Source organism: Clarias gariepinus, chromosome 4 (assembly GCF_024256425.1).
Source record: "Clarias gariepinus isolate MV-2021 ecotype Netherlands chromosome 4, CGAR_prim_01v2, whole genome shotgun sequence".
Taxonomy (NCBI): Eukaryota; Metazoa; Chordata; class Actinopteri; order Siluriformes; family Clariidae; genus Clarias; species Clarias gariepinus.
This window is the reverse complement of record NC_071103.1, coordinates 15,692,073-15,712,967: the sequence shown is the minus strand read 5'-3', so window position 1 is coordinate 15,712,967 and position 20,895 is coordinate 15,692,073. Positions and strand designations below refer to the sequence as shown.

General features: G+C 37.9%; 1 protein-coding gene across 2 annotated transcripts in view; it reads left to right on the top strand.

Annotated features, from left to right (window-relative positions):
• Nucleotides 1–353: 353 nt before the first annotated feature.
• The window catches only part of LOC128520142 (dynein axonemal heavy chain 11), a 55,502-nt gene continuing 34,960 nt past the window's right edge, over nt 354–20,895 (top strand). The window contains exons 1-43 of one of the 2 annotated variants that reach the window (XM_053494217.1): nt 354–590; nt 1,114–1,257; nt 1,566–1,762; nt 1,866–2,058; nt 2,147–2,246; nt 2,767–2,978; nt 3,170–3,403; nt 3,531–3,698; nt 4,114–4,230; nt 4,304–4,441; nt 5,321–5,445; nt 5,577–5,772; nt 5,862–5,966; nt 6,113–6,508; nt 6,620–6,952; nt 7,088–7,345; nt 7,459–7,628; nt 8,434–8,656; nt 8,872–8,988; nt 9,160–9,246; nt 9,350–9,508; nt 9,627–9,710; nt 10,862–11,020; nt 11,195–11,317; nt 11,420–11,542; nt 12,344–12,568; nt 13,735–13,826; nt 13,927–14,053; nt 14,672–14,824; nt 15,018–15,251; nt 16,366–16,497; nt 17,223–17,383; nt 17,509–17,665; nt 17,774–17,919; nt 17,996–18,112; nt 18,605–18,743; nt 18,873–18,965; nt 19,070–19,264; nt 19,400–19,477; nt 19,582–19,714; nt 19,830–19,957; nt 20,093–20,241; nt 20,370–20,520. In XM_053494217.1, the coding sequence (XP_053350192.1) occupies nt 354–590; nt 1,114–1,257; nt 1,566–1,762; nt 1,866–2,058; nt 2,147–2,246; nt 2,767–2,978; nt 3,170–3,403; nt 3,531–3,698; nt 4,114–4,230; nt 4,304–4,441; nt 5,321–5,445; nt 5,577–5,772; nt 5,862–5,966; nt 6,113–6,508; nt 6,620–6,952; nt 7,088–7,345; nt 7,459–7,628; nt 8,434–8,656; nt 8,872–8,988; nt 9,160–9,246; nt 9,350–9,508; nt 9,627–9,710; nt 10,862–11,020; nt 11,195–11,317; nt 11,420–11,542; nt 12,344–12,568; nt 13,735–13,826; nt 13,927–14,053; nt 14,672–14,824; nt 15,018–15,251; nt 16,366–16,497; nt 17,223–17,383; nt 17,509–17,665; nt 17,774–17,919; nt 17,996–18,112; nt 18,605–18,743; nt 18,873–18,965; nt 19,070–19,264; nt 19,400–19,477; nt 19,582–19,714; nt 19,830–19,957; nt 20,093–20,241; nt 20,370–20,520 (7,008 nt within the window). Of the gene's footprint in view, nt 591–1,113; nt 1,258–1,565; nt 1,763–1,859; nt 2,059–2,146; nt 2,247–2,766; nt 2,979–3,169; nt 3,404–3,530; nt 3,699–4,113; nt 4,231–4,303; nt 4,442–5,320; nt 5,446–5,576; nt 5,773–5,861; nt 5,967–6,112; nt 6,509–6,619; nt 6,953–7,087; nt 7,346–7,458; nt 7,629–8,433; nt 8,657–8,871; nt 8,989–9,159; nt 9,247–9,349; nt 9,509–9,626; nt 9,711–10,861; nt 11,021–11,194; nt 11,318–11,419; nt 11,543–12,343; nt 12,569–13,734; nt 13,827–13,926; nt 14,054–14,671; nt 14,825–15,017; nt 15,252–16,365; nt 16,498–17,222; nt 17,384–17,508; nt 17,666–17,773; nt 17,920–17,995; nt 18,113–18,604; nt 18,744–18,872; nt 18,966–19,069; nt 19,265–19,399; nt 19,478–19,581; nt 19,715–19,829; nt 19,958–20,092; nt 20,242–20,369; nt 20,521–20,895 lie in introns of both variants that reach the window. The other variant, XM_053494216.1, reaches the window with a different exon arrangement.

Here is a 20,895-nt window from a genome sequence, read left to right as displayed (position 1 = left end):
AAGTTTTAATATTATAGCAGGCCATGATAAAAAAACAAAAAAAAAATCAGTCGTATACTTCATGAGTGGAAGAAAAACAGGGCCCTTTCTCCACCTATACAGTTAAACCACAGTGGGTTAAAACTATAAAGCCAGCTCCCGCTTTTTCTATTGGCCAAGCCCAGTGTGTTTGAGCTCAAACTGGCTCCATTTCCAAGGCAACGGAACGCTCTCCCGCCCCTCACGGCGTCTGCTTTAGCTTTTCTTTCCCCCCAGTTTGCGCGAGGAGCAAATAATTCGTTTTTTCTTCATCAACAATCTACTGAAGTTATTTTCATTACTTTTCGCCAAGTGTGAAACTGTCCAGGGACAAGATGTTTGATGAAGATGATGATGAAGAAGAAGAAGTCAGCCCACTATTTTCTGATGACGAACGGGTGCAGTTTATGGGCGAGAAAGTTTGCCAGATGTTAAAAAGTAAAACAGAGTCGTGGAACAAGCTCGTGACTTTGGAGGAATCCCAAAACCTTATTACTGGCTTCTTTGAGGCGCGAGTAAAGTTTTTGTTTTTCACTTCAGGTGCGTCTTCAGTCCTCACCGTCTCCTCTGAGGTGAGTGAATGTGAGAAAACATGCCTCCCGTAGTGCTGCTCTGCACCCTGGGTGGCCCACTGTTGGATTTAAGAGTCATTTTCTTCCAAACTTGTAAAATACTGTATATTGACATAAAACAGATTTACATTGTGCACTTTTATTAATATCCAGTCCAACTCAAATGATGTTTAAGGGTCTTGCTCAAGGATATGACCATGGCATTTAAGTAATGCTGGGATTTGAACACATCACCCCCTGACCTGTAACCCAAAACCTCAACTACTGCACCACAACAACTTCCACGACCACCATGCCTTGATCATGTGCAATCTTTGAGTGGAAGTTGTATGTGGTTGAATAAATGGCCATTAGTGAATGAAGCTGTTGTGGTTAAAGCTTTGAGCTATAAATCAACAGATTTTATTCAAATGCCAGAGTCATCAACTCTTTACTGTAAAAATGTTTTTGTATTTTGTATTTATACTCTTACCTCTTACCGCTGTCCAAAGTGATGTTCTCATGTATATTGTTTGTATACCAGGTTTCTTCTCTCTCTGATTGCAAGAGATTTTACGTTCTCAAGAAGGAAAATGTTCCCATCCTTCCTGAAAACTGCAGAAACATTCTACTCTTTGGCATGCTGTCACCTTCCCTGATTCTACAGCTGTCAGCCAGTGTCGACAAGGTAAAGGAAATCCTCCTACTGTTAAATGCCACTGTGTGTGAATAGATCTAGGATGTACTCCCGCCTCTTGGCCAAGGTCCCACAACGGACCCAACATTAGCCTGGCCAGGATAAAGTGGTTAGTAAAGAGAGAAACGGGTCTTATAGGTTATCAGCATTGATGGCAAATTGGGGCAAATGTTATCTCTAGCTTATTTTAAGGTTCAAATGCTTTCAGACAGTAGAATAGCATTTAAATAAATGTCCGAGTCACCTCTGAGTATCAGACAGATCTTTCCATGCATAATATGTCAATGCTTTATTTCAAGGTCTGCCTGCCACTTTTGTCAAACAAGGATAATCATCATCTGTGGCCAAATGTGATATCCCAGGATGTAACACGACACGTAGCGAATTTATCAAACAAGGTCTCTGTGATTAAGGGACGAGTCTATGGGAAAACTGTGCTTCCTGTGCTGGTTGTGACAGAGGGGATTGAAGACTATTCAGATGGATCCATCAATCTGTATGATACTTAAATACATTATGATTTTTATATATAAGCAACAAACTGTGTACAGCCTTCTTTCAGTTAACAATAACAGTTTTCTTTAATTTTACAGATTCAGTCGGGGCTTTCATGACATGAGAGCAGTAATGCATTCAGTCGAGTCTATGGTTATTACCTGGGCACATCTGATACAAAAAGTCTTGAAAGAAGATCCGGCTGAACTCATCTTGAACGGGCTGAACCCAGGACCAAGCACTGAACTGGACTTCTGGAGGTCAAGAAAAAACAACATAGAAAATATCTGTGAACAGGTTTGTATGTGTGTGTATATGCTTTTGAAATTCATCAGTAATTATGTCATTTATTTATGTAGGTACTGTATATGTGGTCTATTTTCAGCTTCAGAGTCCAGCTATTCAGAAGATGGTGAGAATCCTGGAACTGGCAGACAGCAGCTATTACCCATCTTTCAGAGTGCTTACAGAGGAGGTCTATGATGGTAATTAATTTCAATCTTACATGATCTTTTTTATCAACACATGATACGTGAGGATATCGCATCTGTTACAACAAGCCGGTGTAGCTAGTGCAGCGAGATAAGTAATCTTGAGTATATCAATTTTTGGCAGATGACACCGTTGCCTACCACTACACAGCTATAGCTCTTGATCTTATGTAACTGTTTGTAAAGGTTCTCCCACATGTCTATGTGGATTTCTGTAAGTGTTGTCTTCCCACTATAATAAAACAGATCAGTAGGTGGAGATATATATAACACACATATGTGTGTGTGTGTGTGTGTGTGTGTGTGTGTGTGTGTGTGTGTGTGTGTGTGGTGCCCTAGAATGAATTGGCATCCCATTCAGAATATATTCCCTATTCAACCCAAATGTTTCCAGAGTGGGCACTAGCAACCCTGCAGCCTTGGCCAGGAAAAACCACTTACTGCAAATAAGTGAATGAATATCTTTGTTTGTATGTGTAACACTTGACTGAGTTAATATGATCTATGTTTACAGGATTACATGAAGCGAGAGATGTGGATCTTTACCTGCAGCAGCTTCGGCCAGTCTTGTCTTATTTTGAAAAAGGAGATTTCTTATCCATCCACCCATTCATATCTCCACTCTTTCATGTAATCTTTCTGGTTTGGACTCATTGCTCTTTCTACCGCCACCCTGCTCGCATTGTAGTGCTTTTGCAGGAGCTCTGCAACCTCCTCATTCAGCAGGTAATTATGAGATTAAGGTTAGATTAGGATTGCACTGCATGTTGACTTTACCATTAAATGATCCACCATAGTGATATTTTACAACAGAGCATCTGTTATCTCAACATCTAAGTTGGGTTTTTGTTTAGCATCAATGGCACTAGATACAGAGTTTAAATTGATATCAACATTCTCTCCTTTCCATCAACCAGGCTGTCTCATACCTGTGTAGAGAGGAGCTGCTACGAGGAGAGACAGAGGAAACTCTTGAGAAGCTTCAGGCTGTAAAGAAGATAATGAGATGTTTTAAAGAGACCTTCCATACCTACAGAGAGAAGGTGGCAACCTGGGCCAGCTCCACAGGCATACGCAAGTGCTGGGACTTTCCATCTAATTTGGTCTTTACTCGCTTTGACTGTTTCACAGCTCGAGTGCTACAGTTAGAAGTAGGACTCATTGATGATTCTGTGATTAGATAAATAATAGATTGGCTTTATTATATATATTTTATTATTATTTTAGAACGTATATTTCTTAATTAATCACAATATAATATAACTGTGTGCATTACAGGATTTTTTCTCTACCATGGTTAAGTTACAAAAATTGGAGAAGGTTGTTTTTGGTGGAATCAAAGGAAGAATGTACACGGAACAGGTTTTTCTGCTGCACTCTGAGTTTCAGCGGCTCTGTAAAGGAATCACGGGCAGTGAATATGATCCTTTAGATCTGACTTCCAAGGTACACTTTTAAAACCAATAAACTTTTTGTTGAAATTGTCATAAAATATAGTGGTTTTATGTTAGTATTAGAGTTGGATGAGATCCTTTAGAAAAGGGCAGATATTCAGGCAGCCTCGCTTGATAAGATTATGGTGTATAGTTTGCAACATGTGAGAATCTATTCCACAGTGATAGGCTGGTTTATTATAGTAACAACCTGATGACAGTTCTGTTTTGTTTTCCTAATAAAGGCGTCCTGTTGTGATGTGCTAATCCCTGGAGATGCCTTCATTAACCTATAATATTCCATAATATTATACTGAAAAACTATTTTATTAATGTCATGTCATAATATTACAAAATTGGGACTTTATATAATCCCAGAAAAGTTGCCACAGAGATGTAATCCGTTTTCTCTGCGTTTTTATGTGCAGGATTTTGAAGCAGATTATACACATTTCAAAGAAAAGGTTGCAGACTATGATAGACAGCTTGGCAACATCCTTTGTCTGGCCTATAAAGACTGTTCAGGATTGGAATCTATTTTTAAAGTAAGTTTTCTATTCACTGGTCACTTACAAAAACAAAAATTGTGTAAAGACTGACATTTTTTTTTGTTCATAGCTGCTAGCTTTATTTCGACCTTTCCTGGACAGAGGCATTATTAGGGAAACTTTCAACCCAAATTTCACCAAACTGAGGCATCTTTTTTGGGTTGAGCTTGAAATGTGTAAAGACCTCTTTGACTCTCAACAAGAGCAGGTATCACTTAATCATCATTGCCATAGCTCATGTACCATATATATAAAGGGTTTCACTGCAAAAAGAGAGAAATGCACTATAGTAGTTTTAAAATTAAAAAAGAAATAATTGTTAAAAAGTATAACAAATGAATAGAGAATATTTTGTGCATGTTTTCTTTGTGGCCACGGGTATTAAAGGCACACATGTCAAATGGTTTTGGTCATATCAGTGTCATGTTTGTATAATTCTGCAAAAATCCACCAGCCCCTTTTTTTGGGTAAAGCAGCCTACAATTATTTTTGTGGCAGTTTAAACATACAGAGTTTTAATTATAAAATGATAGCACACAAAACTTTAAATTGAAATGAAAATTATGAAAACAGTTAAATACAATGCCCCCTGAAAAGTTAAGCTTACAATGCATCATGAGCATTGTCATCATTAGTGCATTTTTGTCACTGGCACCACATCGACAGTGCCTTATTATTAAAGTCCATAAGTGCTGCAGTATCTGAATTAGCATTCTTTTTCTTCACTTCAGAATTCTCTAAAAGTCTATCAATTGCATTTACTTCATTCAAGGCAGCCATTATTTCGCCCAGCCAGTAGTTTAGCTTTACTTATCAAGTGACAGAAAGAAGTGATGCAATTTCCTTTTTTTTTGGCTGGATCACATATTGCTGTGAAATGTGGCTATTTAATGTTGGGTTTAAAAAAAGCACATACACCTCAAATTAAAAAAGGCTTTATTTATAGACAGCTTTGTGTCCCTGAGAAAAACAAATTGCTAGATGGAGAAAAGGGGATGTTTATTGCATTTTGCAGTGAAACCCATATACTAAGAATGTGTTTTAATTATGTTTATGAGAGCTGTTATTGTTTGCTGCTTATCTCCAGAGAAAGGTTTGTAGAGCTATAGTGAGTAAAAACATGCCTGCCATGTCCGGTGCTTTAAAATGGGCCAAAATGCTGAAAAACAGAATCCAGACCATTTGGGAGAATTTCCGATTTGTGCTTGACATGTAAGTCTGTCTGACACCTAAATGCTATTTACATCATTTATTGAAAAAAACTAAACAAGTTTTTAGTTTTAAGTTATTGTATAATTTAAATGATGATTAATGAACAAATTAACAATGCATCACTGACCTAGGACTTTGGAAGAAGCAGGCATGCAGTCATTATGTCACAAATACATGGAGATGTCCTCACTGCTAGATGAGTATGAAAAAGAGGTGTACTCAGATTGGTGCAGTAATGTTAAACAGGTCTGCCAGCTGAACCTTGACCAACCCCTAATCAGGAGAGATTTAATTTCTGGTTTCCTATCAGTGAACTTCAATCAAGAGGTACAACACATTATTATAATAACTCAGAGTATTAACATATTTTATTAACTTGGGGTATGCTTATTAATTCATTAATCTTGTAACCTAAGCTGTTAGCTGTCCTGAGGGATGTCAGACATCTTCAGATGTTACACCAGACCAACATCCCTTGTGCTGCTTTAGAGGTCTATGAGAAGAGAGACATGTTTCTTACGGTTTGTGATGATTTATCTTCCGTGAAAGCGATTCATTGTAGATACTGTCTTTTCAGTCTCATACAGTTTATAGGTCATTTTTTAAAGGGTATAACCAGTCAGTACCTAATGAGACTTTTCCTTCGTTTTCTCCATTTTCTGTATAGTGCATGAGTAGTTTGCAGTTTTTAGTTCAGCTGTACAACAGGGTACGGCACATGGCTGTGGACGCAGAGGTGTCTCTTATGAAAGTGGAGCTAGAGGCCATAGACAAGCAGCTGTATTGGGCTGAGACTGATCTGACATGGCAAGACCAAGGCTGCTTGACCTATATTGGACAATTAAAAGACATGGTGTACAAAATGGAGCGCAAGCTTCAAAAATCTAGAGACAATGTTGAGATTATTAAGAAGCTCATGAAGGGATGGAGCAAGCAGCCAATGTTCTGCAGGAAGGACAATAAGAAAGACACACTGCTCATGCTAGAGGACAGAGCAGCAAGAGTGGCAAAGAAGTACAGTAGCATCAGGAAAGATGGAGAAACCATACACCATCTGTTACAGGTAGGAGTTCATTCACAGGTGGCACCTTTATAGATTCCTATCCCATAAAATATGTTTATGTTACCTTAACCTTGCCATTTATGCATGGAACATTTATTTTATTTGCTATAGGAGAACAGAAACCTCTACGCAGCAGATGAAGATTCAGAAGCATGGAAGGAGTATGTGGAATATGTGGATGAAATGATAGTAGAAGGCTTTTTCAGTGCCATCACTTATTCTTTAGAGTTCTTTGTTTACAATATGGAGGGCTCAGTGAGACAGGCTCCGCTGATAGAGGCTCAAATGGTGCTTAGTGGGTCTGAAATCGCTTTCAGACCCTCTCTGGACATAGGTGCAGGTGACGGTCTTTATCAGTTAGTAAAGGGACTGTTGCAGGACATGTTCCAAATGTCTACTCAAATCAAAAGGGTGGCATCTCATCTGGATGTGAAAGACTATCAGGTGAATATTGTTTCTTAAATGAATAATACAATTAAATAATATTTTATTGTTCATGTTCATGCATAATATAGCTGGGATTTAACACCATTGCAATCGAAATCCTTAAATGAATGAATGTCTAATATTTGTTCGTAGGGTGATTTGGATGATATGCTGGATCTCTTAGACCTACGACAGGAAGTGATGGAGCGGGTGAAAGATGTGATCGTAAAAGTTTCCCAGTATCAGAGCTCATTTGAGAAGTACACACACCTATGGCTGGATGATCGGAGTGAGTTTCTCAAGCAGTTTCTCCTGTATGGTCAGGCACTGACAACGGAATATGTGGAAGCATATGGGGAGGCTATAGATTTACCAGAGAATCCACCCACAATTGACAAGTTCAAAGAGCAGGTACGACTTGGATAGTTTTTTAAATTTCCCATTAAGGCTGGTTTATTTTGCTTTTATTAACAGATTAAAAAGTTAGAATCTATAAAATCTAATTATATTATTTTCCTATACAGATTAACAATTTTGAAGAATTGTATGCACAAGTGGGCAAGCTCGAGGACTGGAGAGTATTTGATGGCTGGTTTAGAGTGGATATCCGCTCTTTTAAGATGAGTCTTTTGAACACAATTAAAAAATGGAGCTGGATGTTTAAGGAGCACCTCATATTATACGTCACAGAAAAGTAAGAAGGAACTTTTTTGTGTTTCCATTGAAAGCAAATACATAAGAATAGATGTAAAGTATATATCAACTATATTACACACACACCCTCGATTCTTAATATTAAATGGTAAATATACTAAATAAACCAAATAAATGTCACATTTAATTGATTTAATTAAAGAAATTGGAACAAATGTTCAATTGTGACAGTCTGCAACATCCCTAAATTGTTTGTTTATGTAACAACCTCAGCAGCAACCTCATTTCCCCTCTCTTCTGTTCCAACCACTCAGCATTCTCACCAGTCTGAGCATCTGTCATCATCAGTACTAGTTCCACATTGGTTCATGCCTTAACAAATGTTCCTCTGAAACTGGTCAGGGACTAGACTCAACATGAGAGCCAAAAACAAAAATTAAACAAAAATAAGAGGCAAAAAGTCTTTCAGGAAAGCCTGGAGAGCTAGTCCTCAAGAATACATTAAAAAAAAAAGTTTGGTTTGACTTTTATTTTAAAATTATTATTATTATTATTAGTAGTAGTAGTTGTAGTAGTTGTAGTAGTTGTAATAGTAGTAGTAGTAGTAGTAATCATTTATTATTATTATTTTTTAAACTTAATAGAGGTGCAATACAAATCTCTTTGCTCAATAGAGGTGCATCAGAAGTTTTATTGTATTTTTGTAATAAAAGTATTTTCAGACATTATTGTAGGGTTTAATTTTAATGGTCCACTCGACTGATAAACAAAATAACCTTAAAATTAGCCCCCCACACTTTTCTAACATGCTTCTCTTTTTTCCCTGGTTGGCAATTTCTCTGCAGTGTTACAGACCTTAAGGAGTTTATTCTCAGAGTTGACTCAGGGCTAAGAGAGAGAGTGGAGTGTGGAGATTACCAGGCCCTGGTCCAGGTGATGGGTTGCCTGCTGGATGTCAGATCCAGACAGCCTGGTACAGATGAGATGTTTGATCCACTCACAGCTGTCGTCAGCCTACTGCAGCAGTATGGAGAAACACTCCCTGATCATATCTACACTCAGCTAGAGGTTTGCTGTCTTCATATGACTGTGGTAATAAAATATTATGATGGTTTTAGGGTTAGCACCAGAGCCAGATTAGATCACTTTTCTTATGTTATCTAACAAACATGAGAGCAGTGGCATCCTCGAGTATTTGGTCCACATTGCCGAGATAATTCAGATCTAATCTGAATGTTGTAGTTATTGATATATTTGTCTTAAATATTGTTTTATTTGTAAAGGACTTACCCGAGAAATGGAATGGTATTAAGAAGCTGGCCTGGGCTGTAAAACACGAGGTTGCTCCTCTGCAGAACGCAGAAGTAGCAGTAATACGTAAGAAGTATGCAGCCTTTGAGGTATGTAAGGATGTTTCGTTTTAAATCTTTATTATGATTAGAGTGAAACAAACAGAACATTGTTTAAACGTACAGTAGACCATATTAATTTTATCATTTACATCTTCTGTGCAGATGATTAACAGACTTTTTTCATTCTCTCTTTTTGCTGATTTATATTACTCCTGGCAGAAAAAGCTACATCAGTTTGAAGAGAGGTTTAAAATGGAAGCTCCACTTTACAGCCACTCAAGCAGCCCTTACACACAACTAGATAATGTACTGCATTTCCTGTTTTTGGTTTACTTAAATAATATTTCATTCATATGTATTTAACAAAACATCTTCCTTTGCACAATGACTTTGATTTGTGGTTTCTTAGTGGCACAGTGAGGTGGTAAGACTACAGCAGGAAGCGGTGACGCTTCAAGAGTCCTGCAAGCTGTTTGAAGTGAGCAGCCCAGATTTCAGGCAGCTCAAGCTTTGTCAGAGACAGATCTTTGTCTTAAAGCAGCTCTGGGACCTGCTGCTGTGTGCTCAGGTTATTTACACACATTTATTTGAGTGATATCATTGATTATATTCCATAACTATATCTATATTCTTTGGTTGTATACAAAAATTTGATTATAAACTACAGCATATCTTTTTCTGTGCAGAGTATTATAGAAGTCTGGAAGCAGACACAATGGAGAGAAATTAATGTGGATCAGATGGATGCAGAACTGAAGAGGTTTACAAAAGTGAGAGATTCTGCTTTAACATTTTAACATTTGCATTCTTAATCAGCAGTAATCTGTATTTTAATAGTAGCTGAAGCAGAAAATTTGATAAAATGTGGTAGATTTGTATATGGTGCAGCATACAATAGAGTTAAACAGTATAAATGGAAACAACAAAACAAAAAAATATCTAAAATGAATATTTTTTTAAATTAATTTTAAATGAATGCTTGCTGATATTAATTAAAGAAATACATTTTCTTCCCTTATGATTAAACATTTCCACCTCCAGTATGTCTTCATCCACAGGTGACAAGGTTTTAACTTGTGTTGATCAGTATAAAAATTCTGTATGGCCACCAGGTCTCATCCCTCTGTGATTTAGTTGTCATCCTCTTCCACCATTATCAAAACACCAAATGAGAAAATGTCTTTTGAAAGAATGCTGTTAATTTGTGCCACTACAATTCCATATAATTTATGCTAAGTCTCATTAAAGCTGTTTTGATGACTTGTGATGGCTCAAAACCTGCCTAAAATTTTTTATGTTGCTTTTGGTTTTTATTTACTTTATCCATGTGTTCATATGGGGCAGCATGGTGGTGTAGTTGTTAGCACTGTCACCTTCTATCTCCAGGGACCGGGTTCAATCCCTGCCCAGGTTCGATTCCCGACTTGCAAAAGAGTTTGCATGTTCCCCCGGTGCTTGGTGGGTTTCCTTTGGGTACACTGGTTTCCTCCCACAGTCCAAAGACCTGCAGATTAGGCTAATTGGCATTTTCAAATTGCCCATAGTGTGTGTGCCCTGTGATGGATTGGCACCCTGTCCAGGATGTACCCCGTCTCATGCCCTAAGTCTCCTTGGATAGGCTCCAGGCCCTCTGTGACCCTGAATACAGGATAAAGAGTGAGTGAGTCTTCATATGGGCTACTCTGAAAATGTTAACTTTGGAAGAAATTTGTTTGGGCAATATCTTAAACTGTTTCTTAGTCTTGGTTCTGGGATGTGCCAGCTTTGCACATTAAAACCCAGATCAGCAGAAAATCTGAACCTGTTGTAGGATGTAAGAAGGTAAAACACTCTCCTGCAGGTTCTTTGTGATTAGGGACATTCTTCCACTTTATAACCTGTGTTATTTGCTAACCTGCATGAATGCACCTTTGCAATCCAGGAAATGCAGAATCTTGATAAAGATGCTCGAGGTTGGGATGTGTATGCTGGGTTGGACCATGCACTGAAAGATTTGCTGACCGCACTACGGGCTGTGACTCAGCTACAGAACTCTGCGATGCGAGAGCGACACTGGGCACAGCTGGCTATGGCCATGAAAGTGAGAAACAGCCGTATCAAAATCGTATTAGCGTAAAATATACTGCACATTTAGTAGTTGTGGTTCACAAGACTGTAATGTGTAATCTGTTAATATCTGTTAATTGTAGTTACTGTGTTTTCAACGATTACTAAAAAAAAATCTAGATTGTCAGTATAGTGTTTTTTTTTTCAGGTCGACTTTACCGTGACTGAAAAAACAACCCTCGCAGACCTACTAACTCTGCAGCTACACATGTATGAAGAAAAGGTTCATGACACAGTGACCAAAGCAGTAAAAGAGTTGGCTATTGAAAAGGTTTCAATTCTTCAATTCTTTCTGGTTATTGCATGCCAACTACATGTCTGCTTCAATAAAAGAGATGTTCAGCAGAATTATTTAATGATTTTTTTTCATCAGACATTAAGTGAAATCAGTCAGACATGGTCCATGATGGAGTTTACTTATGAAGAGCACTTCCGTACCTCAACACCTGTGCTGAAGTGTGATGATGAACTCATTGAGATGCTAGAAGATCATCAGGTATAAAAGTCTACACAGGCTATTAATATATGCAGTAGTTGGTAAAAAAAAACAAAACTATAATCTTATGTAAGGAATACCTAGAGTGTACAATATTCATCTGGCTGCAGCACAGTATAAGCTCTGTGTTTAGACGTTAAGCTGAAATGAAATGATAGATAGTTAAATATGCCAAGCCATAACATAAATTATCTTATCTGAAGAGCTTTCAAGCGGTTGCTGGGAAATGAGTATTGTGCTCAGGGCTTATCGGCTGCACTGAGGCGAGGGTGGACAGATCTCCTATTGTCAGCCACCTTCATTCAAACGTCTGATTTATGGTGTACAGACCATGCATTAGTGTCTTTATTTCACAAGCTGCATACATAGGGGCCAGATCCAGCCAAACACAATGCTGTTCCGAATGAGTCAGCTCTATCTCACTGCTCCTCACTCCTACGCAGCCTAAAAAAATACAACAGGCCAAAGTTACAACTCAGCTCCAGGTTGTCAGCAAATTGTCAAACCAAAAAGAGGCTAGCATATTGGATTGGTGCTTGGTTGTGGATCTGTGGAGTGTTTATATTTAATGAGGATATTCACATTTAAAGAAAATGTACCCTAATCCAGGGTGTACCCTGCCTTGTGCCCTAAGCCTCCTGGGATAGGCTCCAGGTCCCCGTCACCCTGAATACAGGATAAAGCGGTATAGAAGATGAGTGAATGAGTGAGTGAGTGAGTGAGTGAGTAATGTTGATTGAAATAATATTTGGTTTCAGTGACGCTTGCTTAAGTTGTTTGTGTCATCTTGTTGCCTCTCAGGTACAGTTGCAGTCCATGCTGCAGACTAAGCAGGTGGAGTTCTTCCACAGACAGGTGCTGGTTCTGCAGGGCCAGCTCACACAGGCTGACACTGTGTTACTCGTCTGGTTGGAGGTGCAGAGGACGTGGTCTTACCTGGAGAGCATCTTTATGGGCTCAGACGACATTCATCTCCAGCTGCCTGAGGAGACACAGAGATTTCATAAGATTGACACTGACTTTAAGGTGAATTCATGTGCTTTGTATTTTACAGAGATGCATTCTAAAGATGAATGGATTGCAATGATCAATTCTAACTTCCAAAACTGCACATTATGAGGTCATGTAAGTTCCAAGTAGTGGTGGAAAGGTACTGAGAAATTATGCTGAAGTAAAATTAAGTAGACACTAGATAAAGCATCACAATTTATATAGGTGCAAAATACCTGAAAGTGTTAGATTAGTTACTGTGTTTGAAAGAAACTGTTGTGAAAGAACAAAACTTTGCTACTTTGAAATGTATTTAAAGATTTAAAGGTAAAAAGTGAATGTTTTTATCTGATTAGTAAGATATGTAAAAGTTACATTTTATATATTTATATAACTAAAACTGATAGAAGCACTGTTCTGCCTGTAAACAACACCCGTCTGAAAGTTTGTCATATGTATGGCTAATGCTACATACGGTAGTTTGCTAATGAATTAAACAGAAAAAAAGCGTTTATCATTAGCTAGGATCCAGTCTTGTTTGTTCAGTCTAGTCTACTCTGGCACTAGCAAAGAAAAATACATGCAAACTTTAGTAAATCTAGCCAGTTAGCAAGGGAAGATCAGCAAAACTGAGTTTATTAAATAATCTGAAATCCATGTCTCTTAGGTCGACAAAGTACAGCAGACATCTTATTTTTAATTTTACTTTGTTTCCTTCATCATATTGAAACATTTTACAGACATGGGGCCAGAAGTGCTCATTCTTTACTGTAACATTGTAGTGTGGATGTTTATATATCTCTCAACGCACAGATAACTGTAGCAAACAGCACATTATGTGGCTTTGGGATGTTACTAGTCAAATATTTGGTTTATGCGATTGTATGAATTTAACCTGAAATATCTGGATTCGGAGGAAGGACACCTTTAAGATTTGGGAGGATGCTTTAAAAATCTAAATAAAAATGTAAGATCATAAATAAAAACCTACAATGTTTTTTATTTCTTGCTGTATGTAAATGTAATTAAATATTCAACTTTTCAAAGTTACTTAAATAATTTTCACCCTTGTATGTAAAGATAAAAAAAAATTGTTCTGTTTCGGTATAATTTGTCTTTTAAAAATGTGTGCATAACAAAACTGTCAGTATTCAGCAAGTAATTGCACAAATGAATATCAGGATTTAATTATATGTTCTTAGGACCTAATGTTTAAAAGTGCTGAAACAAAGAATGTGATTGCTGCCACCAACAAGCCCCAGCTTTTGGAAAGACTTGAGGATTTGCAAATAAGGTTTGCCTATCAGATGTAAAAATGTATAGATATTTGTTTATCATTTTAAAACACAATATGGAGTTAAGACATTAGTTGATGTGTCACTTTATTCCCCCAGACTTGCTGTGTGTGAAAAAGCGCTCGCCAAATACTTGGAAAAAAAGAGAACAGCTTTTCCTCGTTTCTACTTCATCTCTTCTGCTGACTTACTGGATATTCTCTCCAAAGGCAACCAACCCAAAGAGGTACAGCAAGCTACTTCTAGTAGAACAAACAGAGTACACAGTTATTATAATAACACATCCAGGACATCATTACAAATCATTCTTCTGTTATTATGAAGATTTACCATATGACAGCTTTAACATACAGTAAAAAGGGTCCTGCAATTAATTTTGTCAGTGTCTAGCTATTGCTTTGATTCACTTGTAAAGATCATAATTCAATTTAAAAACAGTATGAATAGTTCTCTTTCTTTAAGTGACCTTTATCTGTTTTGTTTAAACTTTTTTTATTCATCACACTAATAATTAGAAAGAAATTATTTCTTACCAGAATATGATTATGGTCAAAGAAAGACATTTTTTACACTTGGTTTGACTCTTCCTGGGCAGATCCTCCCACATACCTGCTAGCGTTTAGTTTCAGGCATTCAACCACATCAGGGTCAGAGTGCCTTGTCTTGCTCGCATTGTGCGTTGATTATAATTAGAAGTACCAGTACATCTGTAATTCAGTCATTATGCATGCATCATTGTATCCTTCCTTTGTCTACTTTTGCTCTTACACTACATGTATTACTATAAGCAGTTTTTTTTTTGATTTGTTAAAAATGAATCAGTGCACTTTATTATTTTGCTCAGGTCACCCATCATCTGGCTAAGCTCTTTGACAGTATTGCTGACCTGCACTTCTGTCAGGACGTGCATGGGATGAAAGCCATGTCGGCTGTAGGGATGTTCAGCAGAGAGAGAGAATATGTGCCTTTCCATTCACAGTGTGACTGTGTGGGTCCGGTAAGTCCTGTGCCACCATGGAGATTTAAAGGGGTTCTGATTTAAAGTGTGGGCTAGAGATGTTTTTACTCTTCGTAAAGACAAGGGTTAATTATGCCTCATTGTGTTTTTGTGCTGTTTCATTTTTAAAACCAATGGTATTAATCAAAATGCGAAGGCCATAAGAAGGTACTCTTGTAATGTGATTTGGCAGGTCGAGCTGTGGCTGACCAACCTCGAAGAAGCAATGAAAGAAGCAGTGAGGAGGCAAATAGCTGAAGCAGTGGCTCAGTATGAGGAGCGACTGTGGGAGCAGTGGGTTCTGGAGCATCCAGCTCAGGTCGCTCTCACTGCCTTTCAGATCTGGTGGTCCACTGACGTAGGCCTCGCTTTTCAGCGTCTGGTGGAGGGATTTGACACGGCACTGAGGGATTACAGCAAGAAACAGGTAATCGGATCAGGCTTAGGTTTTTTTTTTTTAATGGAATATATTTGTGAAGCAGTATGGACAATGTTGCTTACAGAAATGTGTGTTGAAAAATTATTCAGTGTGAGTTTACTGTAAATAGGAGTCCTGGTATGAGCACAGGACAGTATTTTTATGTAGACGTTTTTAGAGACAGTTTTCAGATTAATATAATCTGACTAAATCAAGAAGGAATCTTGGACCAGAACAGTTTTTCTTTGGAGGGGGGGGAGTGCAACTGTTTAGGATATCTGTATAATCACAAGTGCAGAAATCTTCAAGCAAAAGAATACAACCTTTAATGTCTAAAAGATATAGTTAATTTATTCATTTTGCTTAATTTGGATTAATCCTATATGACTTATTTTTTCTCGTCGCTCGTATCTTTTGTGTCAGTGCCAGATGCAACTTAAGGTATAGAGTTGTTGCAAGTAGAGTGAATTGATATAGATTCTACAAGCAGCAAAATACTTTCTCATCCTCTCTCTGATGAAGTATGTAATGCTAAGCTGCGTGTGTCTCTGCAGCATCAGGAGCTGTCTGTCTGCCTGTCCATAGGAGTATGTAAGGTTAGCATGTCCTTGCACAGCAAGGCTTGCATAATCTAACTCTTTTCCTTCAGGCCCTTGATTGGAGGCACTGTCAGACATCACAGTGATAAATGCAGCCCAAGCTGAACTGCTTTTACATCTAATAGACAGGGTCTGGGGGTTGGAGATTACATCGCATTTGCCTGTAACAGACATAACCACACACACACATTTATGTGTCTAAACATCTCTCTACACACACTCAGATAAATTCCTCCACAAGCATGCACAAACACATATACACAGTAACCCCATGTTGATAAATGAGCTCCCTGCTCATTTGGCCTCCTGACTGAAATATATGACCTTGCTCCATAAATGTGGAGGGATTTTTCTGATGAGTATGTGACCCTGAGTGCCTGTCGCTGCTGTTATTACTATCCACTTCTCTCTGGCATGTAAATTGATATAATTACTGTAAGCACAGGCCACAAAGCTCACTGTATGCTCATAGAGCCCATTACTGTGCCCTCATATTCTCTGAAATATCTGCCCCACTTCTTCAGATTGCTCAACTAAATTCCCTGATAAACATGTTGTTGGGAGAGCTGAGTCCAGGGGACAGACAGAAGATCATGACTCTCTGCACCATTGAAGTCCATGCCAGAGACGTAGTATTCAAACTCATCACGCAGAAGGTTTGGTCATGTTCATAACAGGTCATTTGTGATGTTTAATCAGACACTATTTTTTAAGTAATATATTTAGGTTGGGGTTGGATTATGGTATATTGTATAAAAACAGCCCCAAAAAAGTATTAGCTTCCATGTGCAAGATAGGGCGGGCATGTTATTTTTTATGTGATTATAATTAATTATTATTAATATGACAAAACACTAACCTTTACTTGAAGAAAATGTATTCTAAGATAATTCATTTAAAATAATTAATTGGGGAAAAACAAATTCTTGGTCACTTTTACATCCTAATGCGATTCTAAATTAGTTTTTGTTTAATAAAGACATTTTACTTACGTGATCTGGTGTTAACATCCCGGACCTTCAGAGGTTTAGTAAAGTCGTGTTTTAAGGGGTCAGAGCTGTACTGGTAGCACAAGTAATGAGAATTTCTTTTTAATAATAAGGATTTTATGTTACAGCTGTTTGGTGTATGTATGTGTACAATGATGGACAAAATATTATGATATATAAACTATATTATCAGGAGAATTCATGAAAAAAGTCTGTAGACAACACATCACATCCCTATGTGGGCCTTCCTCAATCTGGAGTGGAATTTTAAAAAATGTAATGGTCAGGTGTCCACATAGTTTTGTCCATTAAATTTGTTTTTACATGGAGAACTTGTATGAGCATTTTTTACAAGCTCCATGATCAGGTTTCTGGCTTCCATTTTTGTTCAGGTTACCAGCGCCAATTCATTTGCCTGGATTTCTCAGCTGCGCCACTACTGGGATGAAGAACAGAAGCACTGCTTTGCTAACATCTGTGATGCTCAGTTCCTTTACTCTTATGAGTACCTGGGCAATACTCCACGCCTGGTCATTACCCCTCTCACAGACAGGTACTGCTGCTTGTAGACATCCCTTAGCCCTTAGCTACATGACTAATAATGCTTAATGTGAATCGCCCAAATTAGTCACAAGCATTGTGCATTTCACTAAGTGGATGTGCTGTGTTGGAACACAGGTGCTATGTGACCTTAACCCAGTCTCTGCACCTGATGATGAGTGGCGCTCCAGCTGGCCCTGCTGGCACAGGCAAGACTGAAACCACTAAAGACCTGGGCAGGGCCCTTGGTGTGATGGTGTATGTGTTTAACTGCTCTGAACAGATGGACTACAAGGTAATGGCACTGTTAGTTCTTGTATAAATAAATGCCCTTTTGGCCTTATGTTGTATACTGTCTGTTGTTTCCCAGTGAAATACACTGCTGATCTGACAAATGTTTCAGTCAATAGGAAATATCTTCAAAGGACTGTCTCAAACTGGCACATGGGGCTGCTTTGATGAATTTAACCGCATTGCTGTGGAAGTGTTATCAGTGGTGGCAGTGCAAGTGAAGACTATACAAGATGCCATTCATCACAAGAGAAAGAGGTAACACGCTAGAGACAGCTGTTCAGTCATTTACATATTTAGATAAAGTAGAAAAATATTAGATATTGTTTTGCAGGTTGTTCTTTTTAGATGAGGAGATGAGCTTAAAGCCCACGGTTGGGATTTTTATTACCATGAACCCAGACTATGCTGGACGAACTGAGTTACCTGAGAACCTCAAAGCTCTTTTCAGGTACAACAGAATTCTCAGACACTATAAACACAATAAGAAGTGCAAACAAATATTCACATCAGTGCAACTATAATTAATAAATTATGAACAATTATAAACTATGGTGCATGGTCAAACATTTGGAACGAAAAAAAAAAACAAAGAAACTGTCGCAGTTGTATTTATTGAAATTTAAGGATTTTGTAAATTTTGCATTTAACAGGTTTATACACAAAAGAAATGAAATATATAAAATGTTGCCTAATTTAGCAGAATGATTTGAAAATGATTTATTTCACCAATATTTTCTCCATATTTTTTATATTATAAATATAAAAGATGAATGTGTTAATAGCCGAAATACATTTACATTTACATTTAGGCATTTGGCAGACGCTCTTATCCAGAGCGACTTACATATTTATTTATTTTTTTTAATTGCTATTCACAAATTTCTTTGAGTTTGTTTTACAAATCAGTTTGTTTGTTTGTTTGCTCTAAATGGGCTTGCAGGCCATGTGCAATGGTGGTGCCAGATTTGGAACTGATCTGTGAGATAATGCTGATGGCTGAGGGCTTTCTGAATGCGAAGCTTCTGGGCAGAAAGTTCATCACTCTATATAACCTCTGCAAGGAGCTACTCTCTAAACAGGTACAACGAAATGCATGCAATCTTGTTAGTGAATGGCAATAAGTATGTATGGTATGTAAATTCGAAATGTTGAGATTCGTAAGACTTATTTTGTCACCAAGTTACTATGATTTTAATGCAATTACACAGAACCATTATGACTGGGGCTTGCGGGCCATTAAGTCTGTCCTGGTGGTCGCTGGTGCTCTTAAAAGAGAGGCTAAGACCAAACCAGAGGATCAGGTAATACTCCTCTCGATAGATATAATACTTTTATTCATTAAAAAAGAAAAATAATTGTAAAAGTTTCTGGTTTGGTTGTAATTGGTAAGCTCTTACATGAACAGGTACTAATGCGTGCGCTGCGTGATTTCAACATGCCTAAAATCGTCACTGAGGATATCCCAGTGTTCTTGGGTCTAGTTAGAGACCTGTTTCCTGGGGTTGAAGTGCAGAGGCGAACTGATTGTGATTTTGAGCAACTGGTTCGACAGAGTGCCATTGAGCTGAAACTCCAACCAGAGGATCCCTTCATCCTAAAGGTTAAACTTGTATACAGCTATTCTGTTAAATATTTTAAATAGGTCATCCAATTGTAATGAAGTCAGCACTATAATGGCAATTAGATATTGGACAAGCTGTGTTTAAATTACTAGATATTCATTGTATTCATACAGGTAATTCAGCTTGAAGAGCTCATGAGTGTTCGTCATTCTATATTTGTGGTGGGAAATGCTGGCACTGGAAAGAGCCAGGTAAGTGTTTTGAGATAAGACAAAACTATTTTTCCCCTTGACCTAAAGACTATTCATCAATGCTGTTTAATTAAAGAAAAATCCTTATTCCTATTCTCTGACAGATCTTAAAAACCCTCTATAAAACATACATCAACATGAAAAGAAAACCTGTGTGGAATGATCTGAACCCCAAGGCAATAAGTAGAGATGAACTTTTCGGTTTCATCCATCCTGGAACTCGGGAATGGAAAGATGGTACACAGATTATTTGAGTTATAAGCTTTTCATTTTTAGTTTGTATTTTATTGTGTAGATTGTGTACATTTATGCTCTAAAGTTGTGATTGATGCTGAACTGTTTCATATGGCAGGCTTATTGTCAAGCTTAATGCGGGAACAGGCCAAGAACTCTCATCCTGGCCCTAAGTGGATTATTCTGGATGGAGATGTAGACCCCATGTGGATCGAGTCTCTCAACACTGTCATGGATGACAATAAGGTCTCGATTTATTTTTTTAATGTTTTTTTAATAAATTCACCAAGCTATTTGTGCTTAACTACAGTATAAGGGTTAAGTACTGATTTCTATTTTAAACAAATTATATTTCATATGTCTGCTTTCTCTTCCATCCAGGTGCTGACTTTGGCCAGTAACGAGAGGATCCCACTGACCTCCTCAATGAGACTGGTCTTTGAGATCAGCCACCTGAGGAATGCAACACCTGCCACTGTATCTCGAGCTGGCATCCTCTATGTCAACCCACAAGATCTCAGCTGGAACCTGTGAGCCATTTAAAAGCTTGATAGCAATACTTAATTTTTCTAACAGTTATCTCTATTATCATAATTAGTATATTACATTTGATTATTAGAGCATGATGATGACCACTATTTCTATAAACTATTTGTAGGTATGTAGCCAGTTGGATTGACAGAAGGAAATACCAGACTGAGAAAGCTCACCTCACCATCCTATTTGATAAATATGTCTCCCGTTGCATAGAGCAATTGAGAAGCTCATTTAAGACCATCATCCCAATCCCAGAAAACAGCATGGTGCAGGTGGAAAACACTATCATTTTCACTCACTGTCCACTTAATTAGGGACTCCTATACACCTGATCTTTTTGTGCAGTCATCCACACAGCTTGTTAGTGGTCAGCAGTGCAAAACATAAAGTAATGGTGATAAACTGGGGACTGGCTTCTCAAAACCGGATGACAAATAAAGCTTGGATAAAGGTCACTAGTGTCTCAGATTCCTGTTTTTGTGAGTCAGAAAAAAAATCTAATGTGTCTTCTGCTCTTGTAGCCCATCCTCCTCAAGATTTGATGTGTTGCATTCTGAGATGCTTTTCTGGTCAACACAGTTATAAAGAGTGGCTGTTAGATTTACCATAGAGTTCCTGTAAGTTCAACACAATCTGTGTAGAGCTTT